This window comes from Synchiropus splendidus, chromosome 4 (genome assembly GCF_027744825.2).
Source record: "Synchiropus splendidus isolate RoL2022-P1 chromosome 4, RoL_Sspl_1.0, whole genome shotgun sequence".
NCBI classification, from domain to species: Eukaryota; Metazoa; Chordata; class Actinopteri; order Syngnathiformes; family Callionymidae; genus Synchiropus; species Synchiropus splendidus.
Genome location: NC_071337.1, coordinates 32,509,695 through 32,534,284, shown reverse-complemented (window position 1 = coordinate 32,534,284; position 24,590 = coordinate 32,509,695). Strand labels below are relative to the sequence as shown.

Here is a 24,590-nt window from a genome sequence, read left to right as displayed (position 1 = left end):
GACGAGAGGGAGGTTAATACAGCAAATCAGACGATAATCTAACGCAGATCCGATGATTTTTCAAAATAAAACACTTTTTGTAGGCTTTGAATCTTCTCATGAAACACCAACATGACAATTGAGCCAGCAGCGCCATAACCGAGCTGCAAATGAATGAGGCATGTCTGACACCAGTGATCAGTGGTTCTGTGACATACAGTAACACACCATATCCAAAAAGGGGCCAGAATATAGGACCATTTTTGAACAGGTTTTGAATGCAGGCTCCTGCATCCAGACAAATAAACTCCACGATGATCTGACAGCTACATGCTTCCTGAGCCAGAAGTCCAGCTCCAGGAACACTCAAGCATTGAGTTCTTAAATGTAAATGAAACACTTATTATACAACAGTGAAAATCACAAAAAGTTAAAAACATTAAATAACATGTAGAATAGATGCCACTCAGGCTCTTCACAGATGTGCATGAGACGAAGAGTCACATTATGCCAGGATGGTAGTGGAAGGCAGCACCGCCTACTTCATTTGCATACTAACACCAAGAAGGCAGCCTTCTTCAGCATAGGACACAAAAGTTCACTTCCATATGCCATGGGAATGAGGATGGGTTGTACTTGTTGGCACCATGCAATGCAGTATTTACACTATTGCACCTTCAGACAAAAACGAATGCAGCCTCAGCCTCAGGGTTAAAGCCGATCCCCAACCACTGTGCTTAATGTACTGCCTAGAGTTGTAAGATGACTGCTGACCTCTGTCTTGGATTTAAATCTGTGCATTTGTATTGTACATATCCACATCATTTTCAATGTTCTACCATTTGTAATTGGTTTTTGGATCAAGGTAAAGCAGTCATTTTGAAGAAGACGCAGCAGTGGTTAAAACGCTCTTATGTAGGCTTGAGTCAGAGCGTGTTATCTTGAAAGCAGGAGAACTTATCTCTGGCGTCACACGTTAAAGCCAAAGTATAATTTCTCTCACTTGATGGAGCCACAGAGGAGCCTATTACTCCTATCACAGAGGTATTCTTTACATATGCAGAACTGGGCTCAGGTTTGTTCTTCCAGGTCTTATATCCACTGCTGAGCTCCAGATAATGAAGCTCATTGCCCAGCATTGGGAGATATGCCTCTTTAGTGCTGCTAAGCAACAGCCATATGTGCTATACTCACTGAGACCACCTTTCCAGAGTAACTGACACCACTTGTGACCGGGATGCAGAGCCAACAATAGCTTTGTTCCTGTCCCATGTTTGGCTTGTGTCAGAAGACTTTACAGTGGCCCAGATCCCTTTGTGAGCAGTTGAATTCTAGTGATCAAGAAGGTCCTTCTAAGTTTCCATTTTACTATTATTGCTTCCTGCACCTCCATAAAATGTAATCAGATTAGCCACTTGTAATTTCACTCTAGACAGGACTTTCATCATATTTGGTTGAGCCATATGGTTTTCGAATGTTTTGTGAATTGTCTTTCCCACTCAATGATTTATATCATAGCAACAAACTTTATTTCTGAGGAGGTACATTGTGCCCAAAGATGTTGTGCTGCCTTGTCTAGTTGTCTAGCGTCATGGTGGCTCACAGCTATTTAAAGGATTTAATATTTTATCTACCCTTATGTTGATCACATATAATGTAGTCCAAGTGTTTTCTTTGCTTTTACATACATTTTGAATTCCGCCTCCACTTCAATCATCAGTATTTCAATGAACATTTCAGCTTCAGATCATCAATATTTCAGCATTTTCAAAAATGTAGCCCCTTATATGCAAGTTATTTTTTTTAAATGCAAGACAATTTTTTTTCCCAAAAAAAAAACAGATTTAAAGCTGCAATATGTAGTATATTTGAATATTTGCTTTCAGTGGCACCACTGATAAATAAGTATAATAAGACAGCTTGCAATTGCAAGCTGTCTTATTATACTTAGCAGGGTCTCCTTTCCCGCCCCCATTCCAACGTTTATTTGTTTATGAGAAACAGTGAAAATGTAATCACAGATGGCAATATACACAACACTGTCAAGCTCATACTTGCAAAGGCAACTCTAGAAACATCTGTCATTCAACATCAGGAATCAAGCTCCGCAATCGTGATCATCGGATCCATATAATAAAACTTTATTTCAACTGCACATTACAGAATGAAGAAAAGGGGACATTTTTGACATGTATGAATTGGTGACAACAAATGATAAGTTCCTTTGTGTCAATATAGATGTCGGCTGGAATGCACTACTTGAGTTCCAGCAACAATAGACATCAGTCATTGTGAGGTTTGACTTAGAGCACGTTCAATGCCAATGTGAGTCGCAGTCCTTAGACTTGGTCCGTCATCAGATCCGCCATCAACACAATTTACATTACTTAGTTCCATGTTTCACTTAGTCACTCCCTAAACGTACATACTAAACGTATGGCACGTGCTTCAACTATTATTCATTGGTGATCCTTTTAATTCAGTGGAGTGAAGATGAGACGCTCCAGTCTGCAGTGTCGCTCACACATACAGACCGGGGCAACGTTATTGCTGGCATGAGCCACATAAAAAAAAACAACTATATAAGTAAAATAAATGGCGCACACATTTCTATCTACGCCGTTTGATATTTCGAAGAGGATGGATTTAAAAATACATGTACAAGGGACATGCGCCGGATGCGTGACATACATGTGCCTTAACTGCTATACTGCCGCTAAGTCACATGACCAGTTGTTCAGGTGAGCCTTACAGCCTTACATATTTATAGGATGTGGCTCTTTTCTGCAACACAGTAAAACAATGTGGCTCTTAGCCTCTGACTAGTTGGCCACCCCTGTGTTACAGTATGTGCTATCCGTTTTCTTTGTTGTTTCCACTTCGTTTAAATAAGTTTGATCACGTGAGAGTGCATCTCCATTGAGAGATAACTTCATAACTTCACTTAATCCCCCATTTCTGCGTTGGTCTTTTGTTTTGTGAATTTCATTGGAAGTCTATGAGCTGTCCCTTAAAGCTCCCACCAGGGAAAAACTAGAAATACCTGGAAATTAAAGTTGTATCACTGACTGAGCCAAGACTATTAATATGTGATGAGAATATAATTCAGCACTTATTGCATGAACATATAATCAATAATACTTGAATTGTCTATGCTACTAATGGAGAAATTTCTGACAGAGTGTGGTAAAGTGAGGTGTGTGTGAGACAGAGGTTGTGAAAGAACGATTGCAAGAAGACAGAGATCCAGTAAACAGGATGCTACAACTCACAAGGAGGCATGAGACAAGAATCATCCAAAGAAAATGAAGAAGAGAATCAGCAAGAATCAACAACCACAACACCAGTCGGGACTGGCTTTCAGGGATCAAAAGGGGGAACAGCGACATTTCACTCGAAACGCAGAAGAAACAGATGGCTGTGTCACAACAGGCATTGTGATTAGGAGGTTGACACCTACATCGACACAAAGGAACCAATCAGAAGAGGGCAACACCTGCTTCAATAACTGGTGGATACAAAAGGGTCAAGTTTTCAGATAGTTTTGTCACTCTACCGGACTATTGAAAAGGCTCAGTCAGGTGTAGCTGCTGACCCCAAGAATTCTGCGTATGTATATCTAAATACTTTAGATTTTACTTGACAGTTCCTTGGTTGTCCTTCCACAAGAGAACGAACGTGCGGAAACTTCAATCAAAATCAGATGGAACTAAGCAGAACATGAACATGAAGTTCCTGGCACAATGTGAAGGTCTGCAGGTGGAGAGTACTTCTTCACACCCATCTAAGAAGAAAGCACATGAAAGTGCAACATCTATGCTGAGAAATTTGAGGCGTTGGTGGCAATTAACAATTTCCATCTGTGGTTCGACAATTCTGCAAACATTGTCAGTTTTGTCAAGAATTCAATGTTAACCAAATTGCACATGGGACAATCGCTGGTTGGTCGTTACCCCAGTTGAAGTTGTGGTAATGGATTACACTGACATGCTGCAGCCGGTTCAGGATAAACTGTACCGCTTAGTCATTGTCAGCACATTTTCAGGATGGTCAAAAGAATACCCCTGTGCAAGGGACGATGCACTCCCTGTGGCCAAGGCATTGATCAACCATTACAGTCCAACCCATTACAATCTGACAATGGAACACATTTCACGGCAAAAACATTGAAACAAGTCAAGCAGAGTTTGGGTCTGACTCACAAATTTGGTTCTGTTCTGCACAGAACGGATGAGCAGAACTCTCAAACTCTAACGCCTTGCAAAAAACACAAACTGGTCTGCGTTCAAGCCCATTCAGATGTTTCGCATTTCGCAAAGGCGAAGTGATTTAATCTCACTCAGACTCGACCAGCGAGTGACGAGTGTCACACTGCAGTGGTAGTGAGGGAGAGTACGGACTACGGAGTAGAGGCGCTGCTTCTCAGCGTTGAGAGAAGTCAGTTGAAGTGGTTCGGGCATCACATGAGGATGCCCCCTGGACATCATCCTTTAGAGGTCTTTCAGGCAGGGCCAGTTGGGAGGAGACCGGGGGGTCGACCAACGACCAGGTAGAGGGATTATATCTCTACACTGGCCTGGGAGTGTCTCAGGATCCCCCAGTGGAAGCTGGAGGATGTTGCCTGGGAGAAAGGCGTATGGCGCCTTTTGAAGCTGCCATCCCCGCGACTCGGCAGCGGATAAATAGACGAAGATGGATGGATGGATTGATGGATGGATTAAAATTTGTTGTCAAGCTTTATCACACTATAGTAATAGTTGACTGGCGGTTAATGGGGTATTTATCACAAATATTGTATTGAACAGAGCTCAGTGGTTACACTTGATTTACATGCGTTTTGAATTCCAACTGACCCACACAAAAATCTAAAATTAGATATTCATTTGCTGAATACTATTTGTGAAACAGCCTCAAACACACAGGCACGGTGAGGCTCACTTTGTTTGAGGAGGTTACCATGAACATCATCGATCTGCGCCAGCTGAGAGCACAGAGGCAGAGAAAGAGCTGCAAAAAAATTATGAATCCTTGGAAGCCCACAGACACATCTCAAATGGCCGGGTGCAGGATGTGTTCTCATTGCGACCAGAGGGCTGCATAATGCAAATGCAAAACCACTGGCACAATGCCAAACAGAAGTCCATGCTGACTTAACAGTGAACACATGCCACTTAAACACATGCGCATAGCATGTCACAGCGATGATCATTTTTAATGTTCTCATTACACTTCTCAACACTGAACAAGTTGTTTAGTGTAAAAGCGGGTACACATGAATTTTTATACTTTCATAACAATTCAATTCAATGCAGATTCACTTTCGAAAAAATACAAACAATGCAGTCTGCAGTTCAATAATAGGTCTACATTTAAAATGAAGTTTAAACCACTATACTTGACTTGGCGGTCATATTTCTGAATCGAAGGACATTGGCCTGTGAGAACACCACACCCATGTTGATGGGTCCTCTAATATCTTGAACTTCTGGCATTTCCACTCAAACTGTCCGTGGAATTCTAGGTTTTCACTGTGTGTGTTCTCTGGCTTAGGACTCCATGCCAGGGTTAGACAATACAGACTAGTTGAGTAAAGAGAAAAGATTATGGACAGGTTGCCAGTCATCACAGGGCACACTCGAAAACATGTCCAAAACGAGCAATTCCAATCTGGCGAAACATCTTCCGAAAGCACGCACGTCGGCCAAGCTCGTGGAAAAAGAGCCCGAAGCAGACCTTACGAAGGTTCGCTTGTCTGACGCCTCTGGAGAAGCCACTTCAGCCAAACAGTAGAAGTTTGACTTCGGAACGCCTATTGCACAGCCTTTTTCTTAGAAGCAGTTGAACATACCAGTAGTGAGGTATGTTGTGGAAGACATGCTGCCTATCGCAGCTGTGGAGTTGTCACGGCAGTACATGTTTCCAGTTGGTATAGTTGTGTTAGAGTTGAGATGATCATCAGCATCGGTTTGGCACTAGTGTTTGTAAAAAAATGTGTTCTGTAAAAAAATGTTTCTAAGTTTCTAATCTAAATGATTACAGTAAATGTGCCCATCAATATTTTCAATTTGGTCATTCGTTCACTTGCACTCACGCTGCCATTGCACCTTTACGTCACTAAGTGGCGATTTTGTTATCGCACGTGAAGTGGGTTAGGGCTTATAGATGTAGCCTTTATTACCTGACTAGCTGGTTTAGCAGGCCACACAAATAACAATAATGGGGCCAATTCTGTCCCAATGTTGCTGGTTCCGACCCAGCCAGATGATGAACTTAAAGTAACAAAGTTACTTTTGAAGAAGGTAACTAGTAACTAATTTACTAATTTAAAGTAACTTGCCCAACACTGGTCATCACAAGCCGCCGTCCATGGTAATGATTTGACCCATGTTGACTGCCGAAAAAGCATGATTCATTCTGGATGACCAGATTAGATGGCTTTTGAGGGTGCATGATTAAGAATATTGCCTGTTGAAGAGAACGCTGTTGCTGTTATTGTGATTTGATAAGAGAGTTTTGCATTGTTTTGCAACAAATTTGATTATCTGCCTGTGATGATGCAATTTTTTCTGAGGTGAAGACCCATCTGTTATGCTCTGGGTTCAGCACTGGCAACAAAGTTGGTGATGACCTCCATCTAGTCCCCTTTCTTCTGGAGGAGGCAGGTTGCTGTGTGTTCCAGTGACACCCCTGTGCACCACATCAGACATGGTCACGGGGCCTCACACACCGCAGCCTGTTGTTAGTTACCGGTCCATGCAACTAGACAATAGTTCAAGAACTAGCCAAATGTATTTCATGGCCGCATGAACATTTTCTGCTCTGAGAATGAATGACTATGAGCATTCATAAAATCATTAACATTCACTGATTCAGTCATTTGGAAAAACGTATTCTAATTCAAATATTCCAAACACATTTCACCAAATAATTCATCGGTATTCCAGAGCATGAAATAAAATCTGTTTGATTTGCTCGACAACACTTGTTGACATTAATCACAATCATGTTCACACTAATCAAATTTAACACCAGACTGATAAGGGTCTAGCCAAGTGAATAGTTATGTCTTTTGCCCTGGATAAGATAAAATAAATGACTCTGGTTTACACACACTTATTAAATAATGTGTGGGAATCGTTTCCCTCAATTTGTTTTCCCAGTCCTGCGCTACAGTACCGTCTCTGTTCAGTGCTGTATTTGATTCCAGCCTTCAGGAGAGGGTCTATATTTTGTTTCACAGAGTCTGCTCACAGTCCACACTGTGTGCACAATCCACCAACGCGGATCTCATGCGGCAATAACTCATAGAGAAGAGGAGACCACACATGCCCACTTTCCCTGCAGATGGAGATGAGCAGTTGTGATACGGCTGTGTGGGAGTGCATTACAGTGCTACAGAGATAGCAAGGGAGGATAATTGTTGGGGTCCAGCAGTAGAGAATGTGCTGCAGGTTACCATTATCATGCGCACAGGTCATCCACACCAAGAACTGTCCCCAAAGAAACCAGGGTATGGTGCAGCGCTGGAGGCAGTAGCAGCTCAGATGTTTGATCCTAACTACAGGAATAAAAAGGTGAAATACACAAAGGTGTGATGGAACTAAATCTTCCAGCTATGTGACATGTTAAAATAATCCGTCCAATATACTGGAGCCACAGAAAAAAAAATCCATTCCATAATGATTGCCACCTGCAATAATCAATAATTTGGACTGGAACTGGAAATGTACTTCTGTGCTGAGTATCTCCATCCATTGATCCAATGAGGAACAGCCAAGTTTGTCAAGTGAGGGATTGCATCAATGAAAAGATGAAGCTCTGAGTATGATGTTCCCACAGTCTGCTCCCAACATTCAAGCAACTGTCAGTGTAGCAACAGTGGCCCAAGCCAATACATAATTACAAATAATGACAAAGGAGTTGGTTAGCCACTACCTTTGTGCTCTATTAATAGAATAAATCATGCCTTTATTTACTGTGAAATCCCAGTTAAACAGCAATATGGTTCTTGAACTAGAATGTAATACTTAATGTAACTCTTACTTAAATAATGAGTTAACTATGTAAAACTGTGTTCAGCCTGCGACTTGGACTTTGCATGGCTGAGTTTGACAGCCCAGGTGAAGAGGAACTACTCACCTGACTGTTCTTGAGAGTTCTTAACGTTATGGAGCGTCACTCTGGGAAAAGGGCATGTTGCAAGTGTATTTCATTTCTATTCACAAATAGGGGGCACATTTGAATTATAAAGCAAGCCTGGATGATCGTGTCATTTCTGTTTATTTTGATGCTGTTGTTAGTGTTCGATTAATACACAAGATGAAAACTGACTCACGGCTATTGACTGTGTAGTCCAAGACCATGGTAAGCCCATAACTTGAAGATTTGGCAAACAGGCTAATGCAAATCCCTTTCTCATCGAGAATAATGCTAGGGCCACATTTTCATTGTGGAATCACATTTTTCAGATGTTGGTCAAAGTCACAATGAACAGCGGGTAAGTGATGTGTGTGTGGTTTATGTTGCCCAAACTTTTCTAGATAAATCAAGTAACTGATCAACCCCGAATCAGCAAATCAGAATTAAACTTCTTCATTATTGATATTATTTATGATAAGGAGTGTGTCCTTTTGCTCAGCAATAATGATCACCTGTCTTTCAAATCAGTTGCATGTACTTCACCTGCTCCGCCACAGTCCACTCACTAACAGTGAGAAACAAATCCTCTGACTTGGTAATTTTTTTCTTTGGTGTTTACATCATCATGTCTTGAATGTGATATTGGCCTTAAGGATCTAAACCAAAACATCACTCTTTTAAACATTTCAAAAAATATGCCACATCTAGTCGTTTAGAGCAACATTGTCAAACTCAGTGGCTCGAACACATACTGTATCTTGTTATTGTGTGAGACCTCTTAGTGTTTAGTTTGAAAAAGAGCATGTTCAATGCCAATGTGAGTCGCAGTCCTAAGACTTGGACCGTCATCAGATCCGCAATAAACACAATTTACATTACTTAGTTCCATGTTTCACTTTGTCATTCCCTAAACTAAACGTATGGCACGTGCTTCAACTATTATTCATTGGTGATTGTTTTTGAAGTTGTATAATTCAGTGGCATGAAGAGAAGCTCCAGTCTGCAGCGTCGCTCACACATACAGACCGGGGCGACGTTATTGCTGGCATGAGCCACGTAAAAAAAATATACGTAAGTAAAACTAATGGCGCACACACTTCTATCCACGCCGCTTGATATTTCGAGGAGGATCACAGTAAAATGTATGAATTGTAAAATTACATGCACAAGAGACGTAGGGCGGGCAACCTTGTGACACACAGGGATGTGCTTTAACTACTAGACTGCCACTAAGGCATGTGACCAGCTATTCAGGTGAGCCTTGCAGCCTTACATATCTGTAGGATGTGGCTCTTTTCAGCAACACAGGTAAACAATGTGGCTCTTAGCCTCTGACTTGGCCACCCCTGATGTAGACGAATGGAAATCATTAAATATGCAGTGATATTTTGTGTGTTTGTGTATCAGCACTGAACAACAGTTGTAAATATGAACTTCACTGATCCAACTCAATCAGTTACATCACTGTCTTGACTGCATCATAGCTAAAATCTGCAGTTTAAAACAACAAGATTGACAAGATTCTTATTTATTCATTTCTTTTCATTGGCTGCTGGATTGGGGCAGTGGAAAAATGTTAACTGCTATACTTAACTTTAGTTTAAGCCAAAAGTGTTTCTCCTTTTAATATCCAAAACTATTGCCATACTGACTTCTTCAAAATGCTGTACCCAACATCAGACCGATCTGATGCAGAGCCATTACTTCTCAAAGAGAGCTACAGAGTCATAGGAACAACCATTGCCATTGATCAGTTCAGCTGGTTCCTGCACAGATCTGAAAGTAAACAGCACACAAGCACTGCAGACGACAACGTTCCTTGACCTGACAAAGGATGTACAGTAAAATATCAGTGATTCAAATGACTAACATTGTAAAACTCTCAGAATACAAGTGCTCCCAAATCAAGAACCGGGTTTATCACAAAAACAGATAGGAAAAGATTGGACGCAACCGTTTTCGAAAAACTGTGGAAGAAGAAAAAAAGGCAAATAAATAACTCTGGCGCTTGATTCGCATCAGACACAGTTATAGAACAAAATGTTTGGAAAGAAACCATCAAGTGTTCTGGAGGTGAGTCGCCAAAAAGGAAGCTAAGTAGGAAGCTTATCACAGAGATGGAAATAGAAGGTCTGTAGAAATTTATTCAATCCCAAGATGGGACAATGGCGGCACTGCAGGAATTTGTAAATAAAGGCGGAAATTAAATAACTGGACTCATAGAACAAAACAATAAGGGTTCTTGGGGAAAGCAAAGCGACTATAAGTCAATGACACAGTGAGAAAGGTTAACCATTCAATCTCATTCTTGCAAATGTGCTCTTACTGTATCACACAATTAAGTTGATCTACAGGACACTGGAAATCAGCATGGTGTACATTAGGAAACAGGAAGATATGGAAGTCTGTCTGGGAAAACAAAATACATAAAAGGTGCAGAAATGAAAAGAACTGTTCTCTGAGCTCCTTTCTCATTCTGATAACGGATTCAAATAAACATCTACTACTACTAACACTACTGCTTTCAACTGCTGCATCACCAAGGCACAGGTCTTCTTCTAATTTTTTTATTTTTTTTATTTTCAGGGAGCATCTCTTTTTCTGCAGGGCAACGAGATACATGACAGCATGGGCTCCTGGGCAAGAATCTGCTAAAACTGCATATGTCGCCGTTAACACATTAGTCCATTCAATTGAATAAAGTTGTTAATACATTTTTGTATTTAAATATCTGGGAGTTTAATAGTTAAACAACCTCCCAGTGCCTATGTTCCTTAACTGGTTTGAATTTCAAATCAATCTCTCCATGCCTCTGTAGTCAGTGGAGTGTGAGAATTAACGTTTTTGATCAATACAAACCCGTGAACATCAGGTTGTCCCCGCAAGTGTTGAATGTTACGCAGCATTTTCCAATGCAAAATAGCAGGTGAACGTCTCGATGGGGTTAATTATGAAGGAATCAGTTCTTTAAAGCTTTATTTCTCTCATGTCTGGGTTCTGTCGCTATTTTCTCTTTCCATGTCTAGTTAAAGGAATTTGATGCTCCCACCATTAAAACCAGTTATTCTGAACTGCAGAATCCTGCAATTTCCTAATGGATGACCACAAGCAGAAACATTTGACCATCATGCAGGGAGTACCTTCCAAAATGGCGTCTGATTGTGGTCCACAATTCAGGAGGCAGCTCATGTCCCTGTTGTGTGGACCGTGGGCCATCAGTCAGAAGTTGACCGCAGCCCACCATCTTCAGACCAACATGACAGAACATGTCAGTCAGACTTGATGACCATGATCACTTCCTTTGTTGGACAGCATGGTCAAGACTGGGATGGTTGGCTGCCCGAGTTCAATCAATACCGAGATCACTGAGTCCTGTAATTCTTGCGCTGTCAAAAATTGAAAGGACCCGTATAAATAACAATGGATATTGCCCCTTCCCAAAATACAGCTATAGACGAAACACATCTACACATATGATGCTACAAGGGGCTATGCAACATGTAGGTGTAGCTAAAGCCAGAAAAGGCTGGCACTCTATTGGTGTACTCTTCCTGGAGTGGGTGCTGGTCTGGGCAAAGACACAACCGTTGTCCAAAGCCATTCTCTTCAAAGTTTGCACCCAAGTGCTCTGGGTCATTGAAGGTAGAGAACATCTGAGAACCTGTGAATTCCCGCATACGCCGGTTAGATGACGAAGCCAAAGCAGACCCTGTATCCATGGTAGACATGACATAGTAGGTACTATGGGCCCAAGCAAACAATGGCTGCTGGTGGGGTCCAATAAACCTTGATGGACCTGTCTAATTGCATAACAGAGTGGAATATTTTCTTTCAAATGCTCTTATTATCATCACTGTTCATGCTGTTGATAAGAGAAGCCAGATGTGGAGAAAGACAGGAGGACGCTACCTGAGGGCTGGACTGAATGAACTGCGATTCATTTTTGGTTGAAATGTTTTCCTCCACAGCAGAGCGCTTCGTGCCAATTAAATTTCCAGACTGTGCTGAAGACACACCAATCTTCTATTAGTTGTGCCATGCACATTACTGTGTGAGGTGCATGAATGAACCTGCTTCTCAATTCAAACCTATCCTCTGCACTGGAACTCCGCCCCATGAAAATGAGTTTGTGCGACATCCCCTTTTAGATAAAGAAGGCAGTTTATTACACAGCAGCCTCCTGCCAAAATGACACATGAGTCCATTTTGTTTTGAAGCTGCTTTAAATGCTTTGGTGGCTGTTACTTTCGGTGAGTTGAAACCAGAACAGAATCATGGGCACAGCTGATAATGTTGTCATCCTTTCCACTCTTTCAGTGTGAAATAAATTATGACTTGGTCAATCCAAACGTACATTTGGATTTGTTGCAAAGACAGTCGAAGAGAATGTCATTAGTTAGAGGGAAAAACACAATGTGGTATTAATCTTATTCTTGGTTTTGACATCTCCTCCTAATAACGGGTTTTATACTTTTTGCCTCTCAGTGGAGCTTTTGCGTTCATTTTATCCGTTTGAGGGGTCTGGCAGAATTGTAGCGCACCACAATGCTGAAATGTGTTCCACTTGTGTGCCTTTCAAACTTCACACTCTTATCACGAATAAAGAGGTTTCATCCAGAAATTTAATCAGAATTTAGTAGATTTTGGTCGATTTTGCCATTGATAATTCTCCCATATTTACAACAGCTTTTTTAATGGGGTGTGCTAAAGGAGATCACAGTTTTCGGTCAGTGTACATAATTCATTACATACTTACAAAATTGCTTTTTGACTTTTCTGTGGTTGAGCAAAGTAAAGCCAAAAAATGGACACCAAACACTGGAAGACCATCTAAACCATTACAAATCCAGGTTAGCTGTCACATCCTTAGAGAGCAATCACTGTGCTGATTTCTGTGCCTTAAAATGATATTGGAACTTATTGAACACAGCTGTATGTGTCTGCACAAAAGTCTATTATTCGAAAAACTTAAATTTGGAAATGTGCATGATCCCCGGCCTTCGAACAGCATCATCTTACTGTGACTGACTCCCCAACCACGCTCCCACTCTACTGTGGTTGGTCAGGAAGAAACCTTCAGCCCGCCTCTGCTGACTGCTGCCGGAAGGAATGCTTCCAACATACTCCATGGAATGGCTCACTTGTATGTTAAAATCTCACACAGCCAATGCCACACATCTTCGTCTGTCCAAATCAGCTGCAGTGTCCTGCCCACGAGCTGTGTTGTTTAGAGAGGAGAATATGCAGACATCCTGCACTGATGGACCCAAGAATGGTGGGGAAATGTAGTCACCGGAGCATCTCCAGACTCAAAACATACTTATGACCATGAGAGGGGGACATTAGGGCTGGAATCTGTCTGTGTAGGCGGCGCAAAGACTACAGCGATGTAACAGTGGGCCTCTCGTTCGCAGAGATTTCAGATGGGGGAGAACTTAATAAAGCAATGGAATTGAAACAGATCATCATTATGATGAGGGACTCACTGTACTGGATCATGGGGAGGAAGACTTCATCATTTGAAACATATGGATGAATCAGGAAAGTTTCCTTCATTTACTTGGTATCTGAGAAGAGAACTCTAAATAAAGTCACAGACATTGTACTCTTCTGTTTGTGTTGCGTTTGCTTCAGAACTCTGTGCGCCTTTCACTACCCGGTGCCATGCTTAAATTTCGCACATGCGGAAGTTGTCATGCATCATGAACACTCAGCCCGCTAGGTGGGTGGGTTGGTAAGATCAAAATTGGCCAATTAGTCAGGAATGATTGGTGGACAACATGTGGGGAAATACCTCATGCCATGATACTAGTGAAGTCTTATTGCACAATAGTATCTGACTATGTGATACAAGTGAAGCAAATGCTGATCAGGTTCTGCATGTGGAGAACTTTCCCGGACTCCCCTGTTATTGTGCTTGGTGACTTCAACAAGGCGAACCTGAGCGAGGAGCTTCACAGGTACAAGAAGGTGGTAAAATGCCCCACCAGAGAGCAGAGTGTGCTGCATCACTGCTACACATCGCTGCACAACACTAGTAACGCCCTCCCTCGAGCTGCACTGGGACTCTCTGATCACCGGATGGTTCATCTTGTTCCTACTTACAGAGATTGATGCTTGCAAAACGCGAAGAACATGAAGATCTGGACAAGTGATGCTGTTGAGGAGCTGCAGACTTGTATGGAGACCACAGACTGGGAGGTGTTCAGGGCTGCGACCAATAATCTGGATGAGTATACAGACACTGTGACTTCATGGATCAGGTACTGTGAATAGTGCATAGTTCCAACGCACACCAAGGTGAGTTATGCAAATGACAAACCTTGGTTCACAGCTAAACTCAGCCAGATTAGACGGGAGAAGGAGGCAGCTCGCAAGAGTGGGGACAGGAACTGCTACAAAGAGGTGAAGTATCGGTTTCAGAGGGAACTGAACAAAGTTAAAGCCACATACTCTGACAAACTTATGCAGCAGTTCTCAGCCAATGACCCGGCTGCAGGGTGAAGACGGCTAAAAGTGGTCAGTAACGACAGGCCAACGACAGTCCCGCTTCCCTCTGGCAGGAGGAACCCCCCGTCAGAGGAACATCTTTTTCCCTTCAGATGATGAATTTGTGATCAGCCCTTGTTGTTTGTGGGTTATTTATTTTATTTTATTTTATTTTTGAGGGCACGTTCTGCCAAAGCACTTTCCTAGTTGCTGGGATCCCCACTGACCATGGCCACAAAGCTGATTCTGATAATCTACTAGTAGACAGTTCTGTGTTACTAGTACTACTAGTAATGCTAACAATGTACTAGTGATTATTTTCAAAGTCTGCTTCCCCTCCCAGATAGATTAAAATATTCAATAGCCAAAGGGAACGAGAATTCAGGTTTGCCTGCCCATTCATTATCATGTAAGGGTTGCTAGTGTTAGGAAAGATACTCAGCTGCGACCAGTTGAGAACTTTATTAGCAGCAGAACCATTGAGAGATGTCAGAAAATGCATGGTATATTTGAAGTGATGCATTCCCAAGAAAGAGCAGCATCCCTGCCTCCCTCATCTTTGCAAATGTTGACAGTGAACTGACACGAACAATCTCAGTAGAAGTGAGTCATCTAAATTGTTTACTCACATCAACTGACTGAATAATAATAAATAAATAAATGTTCAACATATTCTTGCTGTTTTGCATAATTTTGTTGTTTGTCAGCAAGTTGGTTTTATATCTCTTCCTGCAGCATTCAAGACATGGGAGATACTTGGAGTTGTATGTCATCTGTGAGGGTATAAGAAATGCCTGTAGTTTCCTCCTCCAGTCAGGTTTATTGGTGAGTGTTAAAATGCTTGTCATCCCAAATCAGTTCACTCATTCAATAATTGTCCACCTGTCTTTTTGAAAGTAATTCAATTCAATTACTTCCAAACTGAAATTCTGCTTTAATTTAAATTAAACTGTGGAATACGGGACTGTCTCAGAAATTTAGAATATTGTGATAAAGTAAAAGCCAAAATACATTCTGGATTCATTACAATTCAACTGAAAGATTGCAAGCCTTTTATTATTTTAATATTGCTGACTATGGCTTACAGCTCAAGAGAACTCAAAACCCCTGTCTCAAAATATTAGAATATTTCCTCAGACAAAGTAAAAAATAAAAAATGATCACAACAAAACAAAATCAATCATTTGAAAATGTCCATTAATACACTCAGCACTTGGTTTGGAATCCTTTTGCACGGATTACTGCATCAATGCGGCGTGGCATGGAGGCAATCCGCCTGTGGCATTGCTGAGGTGTTATGGATGCCCTGGATGCTTCAATAGCGGCCTTTAGCTCATTTGCATTGTTGGGTCTGGTGTCTTTCAGCTACTTCTTCACAATACCCCACAAATTCTCAATGGGGTTCAGGTCAGGGAACTAACCATGGCATTACTGTCCTGGATTGGCCTGCCGATTCCCTGACCTGAACCCCATTGAGAAGTTGTGGGGTATTGTGAAGAAGTAGCTGAAAGACACCAGACCCAACAATGCAAATGAAGAATCCTGAGTGCTGAGTGTATTAATGGATATTTTCAAATGATTGGTTTTGTTTTGCTGTGATCACTTTTTATTTTTTACTTGATCTGAGGAAATATTCTAATATTTTGAGACAGGGTTTTTTTCTCTTGAGCTGTAAGCCATAGTCAGCAATATTAAAATTGCAATCTTTCAGTTGATTTGTAATGAATCCAGAATGTATGACATTTTGTTTTTTTAATTGCATTATAGAAAATAAAGAACTTTATCACAATATTCTAATTTTCTGAGACAGTCCTGTAGTGTATATATATATATATATATGTGTGTGTGTGTGTGTGTGTGTGTGTGTGTGTGTGTGTGTGTGTGTGTGTGTGTGTGTGTATATAAGTGTTCTGCCATATAGACTTTATTTTAATCTATCCAGCAGCAACCAACGTTGTTTTCCACTAGTGTTTTCTTGCTGTCATCACTTGGTCACAGTTTGACAAGATAAATCCTGTGAATCCTTCTTCACTGCCATCATGGGATCACCCATTCTGTTGCGCTCTTTGAGAAATTGGTAATATGCCTGGGTCTGGCTGATTTGATCTGGACTTCTTTGGTCTGTTTTTTTTTGTCTTTTGTTTTTTTTAGGAGTAGATCACTGTAATGAAAGTGTAGGTTTATGAGGTGAAACTCTTCAATGCCCATGAGTCCACTTCACAAATGTACAGTGAAACCAGTGATTAGTGCTGCTTTCATTGGACAACATTGATGTAAATATTGACAGAACAGACCAGACCAATGTGTATTGTCTGCCTTGTGAGTCAGCAGGTGCAGAACAAAGACAGTGCTATTCAAATGAAATTTGAACCTTCACGATGTTGTGCTGATAGACGGGATCTAAGGTACACAAGACTGTTATGGAAATATTGCTTGTCGCTGGACAAGAAAGGGCAGCGCATGAAGTGCTCTCCTCCTTTGTAATGGTGTTCAGAGGTGGACACTTGGGCCTGAGCTTGGGCTGTGAAACGTTCCGCAATGTGCTGTGGGACTGAAGACCAGCATGACTGGACAAGCTGGCAAGATTTGGGTGCTGGTGAGAGTATGTCATGTATGTGTGATCACATTACGAAAACAAGATCTTCAGACAATGAAATTTTGGAGGAGACCTACTTTTGAATGCACTTGATTGGTTTGCTAAAGGCTTTTTAGGTCGTTTTGCTCAATTTAATCGTCAGTGAAGTGGAAGTAATCAATAGTCTTTATGGGACATTGCGGCAAAAACATCACTTCTGGAGAAGGAACTGTTTCCTTTTTTTATAGCAGGAGCAGTGCCAGCCTCCCCAAATTAAAAGTATTTGTTCCAAAACTTGAACAGAGTAACTGACGAGGATCAGGACAATGTGGTACATGAGACATTTGTTTCTTCCGGTTTGGAAATCCTGAAATAGAAGACACGTCCATTTTTCTTCTACTTCACTCAGAGGTCGGTGAAAATCTTGAAACAGCCAGATGCTAGTGTTTTACAAATATTGCATATCATCATGCTGATAATAGACGATTTATATGTGTGCCTTTATGGCTTTAGTGATGTGCTGTTTCAGAGACATCATATCTTTTTGTCACTTTTTTCACTTTTTTTTAAGTATTTGTAGAATATTGTGGCCTCAACATTTGCAAAATGAACAACAATTTCAATCTATATTGCCTCAAAAATGGCCTGTGTCTTTCTACCCTCACCTACATTATGGCGCACCTTTGGATGCCGTTGGTGATGGCGATGCTGTCCAAACACTTGATTTAAAATTCTGATATCAACCAATACAACTACATGTAGTCTTCCCCAACTGCGATGTTTTGGCCACTTCACATATTTCCTACAACAAAGGGAACAACAATAATATTGTGATACCACACTTGTGATACCACACTTCAGCCAGTCAGTCTGTGGCTGATTCAGTTATGGAAAAATAATTGAGCATATTTATTTGAGACATTTTGTCGAGACCCAAAATTGATTGATCACACTCTGGCTAAATTCATCCTCACAGTGGTCATTACTACTCCGACAACTGTTTGAAGAAAAAGAAAATACACAATGTGTGCAGGCTCAGACATTTGTTCAGTCTATGTTGAAGCCTGCTCGTTTTTATGAGGTACATAATAGGATTATAAACTTGGCTCATTCTGCCTTCTCTTTCTGTGAATAGTAAAAAAATATGCAGATACAAAGAGGAACAATAAGTGGGGAAAAAGTAAACATAGCCTTCTTTTAGAGATTTTCCAAATGAAAATAAGAATTTGATGATATGAGTACCATTTCTTTGCTAGCTGATGAACTGCGCATTACAAGTGCCTTGTCTTGCATGGGGGATCCAGATCACAGCCATTTTCTGTAGTAACAAGAGAGCAAGCTTGTTAGTCTGAACTGGCCACATGGTTGTTGTTTTTGTTGTTGTTGCTTCGTGTCCCAGTACTGTTGGATGAGGTCATCAAATGGTGAGTGCACACAAGCATTTGGCCAAAAACCTAGGGATTATGTTTTAAGTTTTCATTATCAGAGGAAAAAACATTAGCGATATTGGATTATTGCACTTTGTTGGGACGGATAACATTAGTCGGCCAATATTACCAGAGATATGTAGAGTGTTCATTTGCTACTTACCATAACACAGACTCTTTAATGCACAACTCAGATGGCAACAAAAGACACTTCTAAATTGTGAGCAAAGGTTCAGTTTACTGCTGCCAAAAGTCAATGCAATAGCAGCTAATTTTTCACAGGAGAGTGAGTAGTAATAAACGATTCGGCAGAGCTCTCGCCACCATCTTCATATCTCTTGCAGCAATACCCAACCAACCCAAAAGGCCCATTCCATCATCCATTTTCAGCTGCTGGTAATCTCTCCCTGATCACATCCAGGTTGATCCACCACCATATTACAAGACTGCAAGAGACAACCCCAGCTCTGTTTTGTTCAACCATCTCACTTCAGGTTGATCATGCTAGTTCCCTGTAAGATTTGGTTGTCATTTCCTTGATGACCAAGCACTTTTGAAGATCGTCTTCCACATTTGTCACCACCACGCTCAGCACAATCATCACCACCGCACCCCAAGACCTCCCCTCGAAGTCAAACTGTCCTCCATCCCACTGTTGATTTCACCAGTGATGATGTTTGTCCACAGCTCAGCTCAGTCAGTGGATGGCTGAGTTCTAAATGCTCAGGTTCTCATCCATAAAGGAAAATGACAGATTGGTGAAGTGCTGCAGCACCACTACGTTTCTCAGCTGATCTAATTAAAAGATCAGATCAGTTTATCTGCTCCATTTCAATCCTATGACAGTGAAAGTTATCACCACTTGTAGTGCTGATAAATCTTCTGGCTGAGGCAGGGTGGTGTAACAGCACATCACTTCCTATAAACAAACTGCTCTGAATGATAGAAATGACCGGGAAGGGGGGGAACTGCAGCTCATGTTTTGGTGGGTGTAAATGTGTTGTTTCCATCATTTCTCTCCTGATTTCATTTGGGGAAGTAGGAAGGTAGATGTTGCAGTAAAAAAGAGGTAGAAATGTGGTGCATCATACCGTCATTACTGCTGCCAATCACAGCGGGGCAGAGGATATGTATTAGGGCCCAGTTCACTTGTTAGTCTGTAACTCCAAGACCGTCTAACATCGTTCAATGAAGAGTTCAGGGTTGGTTTGCAATGGATTAAGGTAGGTAAGTTAGAAGTGATTTGATTTTGAGGAGGTTCTGCAAGTCTGTTTGGATTTACAGATGCAGAGCACACTGTACTTCCTCAAAAGGCTGGTGTCATTCAATGTCTGCAAGAAGCTGGTACAGATCTTCTAGTCAGTAGTAGGAAGTGCCCTAATGCGAGCAGTGGCGTACAGGGGGCAGCCTCAGAAAGAAGGACTCTTCACACTGGACAGACTGGTGAACCAGGCACAGAGCTGGGCAGCCTGACATCTGTACCACAGCGACAGACACTGAACAAGCTCCTGTCCATCCTTCACCAGCCACTGCACAGCGCCATCCACTGGCAGAGGAGCAGCACGTGGCAGACTGCTCTCAATGTCCTGCTCCACAGACAAACTGAGTAGAACATTGTTCCTTCAAACTGAATCAACCACAACTGCCAGACTAGAAATGTACATTATTGTATCTCTTTTTTTTATAACATTGTTAGGGTTTTTTTCCTTTTTATTTTTATTTTTTTAACCTTGTGATTTTTCTTTGAATAATGGATGTTGCTGGAACTAACCAGTGCAGCATCAGGTTGTCAGGATTGTAGCAGACCACAAGAGTGCAAAATGGTGGCACCCCAGCTAACAACAACAACACTTGACCCTCAGCAACACAGAACTGACTCTCACTGGAGCACCTTCACACTTACCAACAGTCAGGTGAAGCAGAAAAGCTGCCCGTACAACAGAGCACACAGCAAATCTCACCACTTCACAAAACACGAGTATTACAATGGCTCCAGAAGCTGTAACCTGGAAACAACTGCAGCCCTGCTGCCACTTCCCAGCACTCGTGGCTGTTAAGTGTTGCTGGGCAAACATGAGGACAAACCTGGTGAATTAGTGTTCCCAACACCAGTGTGCTGCTTGTATGGTGAAGGCAAACCTCTCCAGTCCTGTACATGGGAATATGAAAATAAGATCTGTGTTCTGGTTTTGTCACAGTGGATTTAATCCCTCACTCTGTGGCGACTGAGGTCAACGCGTGTCTCTATTGGACCTTGTTTCAGGTCACTAGGGCCCAACAATTCAAACATGGATTCTTTCTCTTCTGCTTTTCTCATCTGGTTCCCATTATCATTGGACGGTTCAGGGAATTTCTTGGAGAGAAGTATTCAGAATAATTATTCAACCGTAATACATCTATAAATATTCTCATCAGTTTCTGACACCAAGGTTTTCTCTGGTGATTATAAGTATACATAACAGCATGTAACTGTTCCGTATTACCATCTAGGTTGAGGAATATTTTGAAGGATTCATCTCAGTCCAGTGAGAGCTTCTGTAGCAAATAAATAAATAAAATCTTGACATGACTTAAGAAACCAAAGCAGGCATTAAAATCAATCAAACTCCTTCCATGTGACTGTGGTGCCACAAGTGGTGATTCATTGGAAAAGAAGATTGCTCGCAGCTCACAAACTCAGCAATTCTGATTTTCAGATATTCCTTGAAAGCAGCTGTATTTCTGGAGTGAGTGTGAAACTCACGACGCAGGGAATGAGCCGCTGGTTTTCAAATACGTCTTCTCAGAATGGAAAACAGAAATAGTAATTTGGAGTAATGTGTGTTCTATTATGATAACTTTAAATTATGATTTACATTTTTTATCAAAGATGTGTAAAATATATGACTTCCACTGCAAGGATACATATTTAATGAAGCCTCTAAATGTTTGATGCTGGCCTCGTCTGGAAGTATTAGTTAGCCTGAACTATGTCATCGTTTTGCACCTTGTTTTCCACCAGGGGCTGTGATTTAACAATAAATAAACACATTAACTAAATATAAACACAGTGTACATTTTTTGTCTGACAAGGCAAGTGTGACGACGACCACACGGAGTCAAATGCTTCTGTTAAAAATGTGTTTATCATCAGTCAAGCTTCTCAGGCCGCTACAAGAGAGCCCTGCAAACTAAAACCACGAGGCACAGAAACGGTTTCTTCTCCTCCGACAAAAAATCATGAATAAATAACATCACGCTGTGCTCACCTGCCACTGCTGTCACTTTCAACCTACATTGCACTGATCTGACTGACTTGTTTGCACATCAGCATGTTACAACTGTATCTACCTTATTCGCCTTGTATATATATTTTATTCACTTATTTTTATGGTTTAGCAAATCCCTCATGAGTTACCATCAGCCGAATTCCTTGGATGACAAATAAAGCTGCTTCTGATCTTCTGATTCTATGACTAAAATATGTAACTATCTCAGGAGGAAGGAAATTGTGGGAGCGCGTAGACAGGGTCATATTTAATTTACCTAATCTGTAGTTTGTTGTGATCATTCACAGTAAAAGTTTGAAGTTGCAGGGGCATCGCTGTAGTGTACTGGTGCTAGACTGCTGGGCACCAGGGGAAGGTCCTGCTGAGGAACAACTCTTTCAGAAAGGTGATCTAGATGCCCATCGTGTTATTTTGACTCAAATGAGCCAGAGGGGGTCAAATGTAGTGAAGGATGACTGCGTTCCGTGTTGTTGATGCAAAGCAAAAAAAAAAAAAAAAAAAAAAGACATCACAGGTTACAAGTCGTCCCTTCAGCATCACCTTTGTCGGAATAACATCCACGTCAGCATCGCCTACGTTCATATTTAACAGCGGCCTGGACCCCGTTCTGTTTTGTTGGAATCCTAAAACCGCCCAAACCGAAGTGATCTGATCTTGTTGCGCACGAGATTCCACGCAGTTCGAAGCCGGAACTGCGCCTGCAACGTGTTGCGTCAAAATCTCGAAACTTGTGAAAGCTTCTAAAGCGCACTTCCAAGAACGTTCACTTCTAAGATGTCATTTGCATTCATCCGACGAGGTTCAAGTCCCGAGTGGACTCTGGACACCTACCTATTGTGGTGATGACGGTAATAGCGAAGTAGAAGGACCCTGCGAATTTCCACTGCACACCGGCTCTGTGCGGCTCCGCTTCCATGATGATGATCTCCAGTTTGCGGTAGTCGTCCTCGCTGATGTTGTATTTCCCCTGCAGGCGCTTCTCCTCCGCTTCCAACTGCTCCTTCTCTCGCGTCTCGTAGTCGGACTCGAGGGCATCAAATACCGCAGCCCCGACGAGCAGGTAGGTGAAGGTGCAAATGATCAGAGATAAAGTCCGCACATTCTGCCTCTTCATTGCCAACAGGAACCAGCGACCGAGGGGCTCATGTCCCCTTTTGCCTCCCGGGAATCTGCAGTTGGAGAAGCCGCTGCGCCCTGAGGCGGAGGCGCAGAAAAGTGCGCTCCGGTAAACGTGCCCGGGCTGGAGGACGCTGGGGTAGCGGAAGTCGGACACCTTGTACCTGGTACAGCCCCCAAGATGTGGCTCCTGGAACACGGAGAGACACAGCAGACTGCTGGATCGTCTGGAGCAGGAGTCCCGCAGCCAAGAGACCCGCTGCAAGACCTGAGCAAGCCAAGTTCTCCCGGTGCGCAGTGCCATCAACGCGCTGCGTCCGAACTGAGCTGCTGGTTCCGGTCCATCCTCAAGTCCACCACATCACTCGGAACAATCAAGCATCTCGGACTTGTGAGACTTCGGCTCAGTTTCAGCAACAATTGATGCCTCTGGACGTTTCGAAGTTCCTTTTAGATACGTGACGAAAACATGCTGAGTCGTCAGTTTCCTTTCCACTTGTTACAGGAATTGTAATCCAACAAACACATCAGCCCGCAGTGACAGGTCCCAGATCAGTGGTCCCCCAAGTGAATCCCACGTCTGCAGTGGCGCACAGCCAGAAGTCCCTGATTCAAATGAGTCATTGCGATGAAAGAAACTGTGTAATGGACTAGATCCATTCTGCTCATATTTTCAGCTCCATATTTGATGAGTCCACGCACTCTGCTTTCCAGTGGGCGTCAGTCCTTCTGTCTCTTCTATTTTCTTGTCCAAGTGTCATGATTCATCCAGTAAGGAGCTCTGGAAGAGGACACGAGTGACCGCGGCCCCCCTCACGGAGCACAACCCCTCCCACATTGACCACTCCTACTCAACACACACACTTGTTACAACGACAGCTGCTGCTGCGTCGCACTCAGCTGCGCTGTCCGTGGTGCTGGACAGACATACGAAGCTGCGTTCGTCCACTAAGTGGAGCTGTCCAGGAAAGCACGTGCTAAATGCTTGTGTAGAACTAAATATGTAGCACATTAATATTTCATCCTTCAGCCAGAAGAGTGTCAGCGATTTAAAAACAGATGTCCCAGCTGCAGCTCAGGAAGCTGGAGGAAAAGAAAATAGGTCTAGACGTTCTGTTTTTGTTTTGAGTTCTTCTCGGATGACTGGTCTGGTCGAAGCAATACACATTAATACAAAACACATCTGGATACTCAGTTGGCCACATACACAGCTATAACACGCTGACATACATTGGCATAAAATACACACCCAAAGACATGTACACAGACACATGTCGGTGCACACATACCACTCATAAACAGGCAAAGGAAAATCAGACACACGCAGAGAACACAACACACAAACTTAACTAAAATCACTGGGTTGCAACACACACATGCAAGCATCATACAGTTCAGCAGATAAATACACAACGCGCCACACGAGGATCATGAGAACAATGTACATTTCATGAACACACGCACACGCACACACATACACCCAGCTACACACAAAACACATTAACACCCTGTTACAAAAGATTACACATGTTCAAACACAATGTTCACAGACACGCTGTACATAAAATGAGAGCCAATCAATACACAACACACACT

At 42.1% G+C, this 24,590-nt stretch overlaps 1 protein-coding gene across 1 annotated transcript in view; it reads right to left on the bottom strand.

Annotated features, from left to right (window-relative positions):
* kcnk9 (potassium channel, subfamily K, member 9) overlaps positions 1-23,762 on the bottom strand; it is a 40,395-nt gene extending 16,633 nt beyond the window's left edge. Inside the window, exon 1 of the mRNA XM_053864076.1 lies at positions 22,710-23,762. Within this exon, the coding sequence (XP_053720051.1) occupies positions 22,710-23,298 (589 nt within the window). The 5' untranslated portion in view covers positions 23,299-23,762. The remainder of the gene's footprint in view (positions 1-22,709) is intronic.
* Positions 23,763-24,590: the final 828 nt, after the last annotated feature.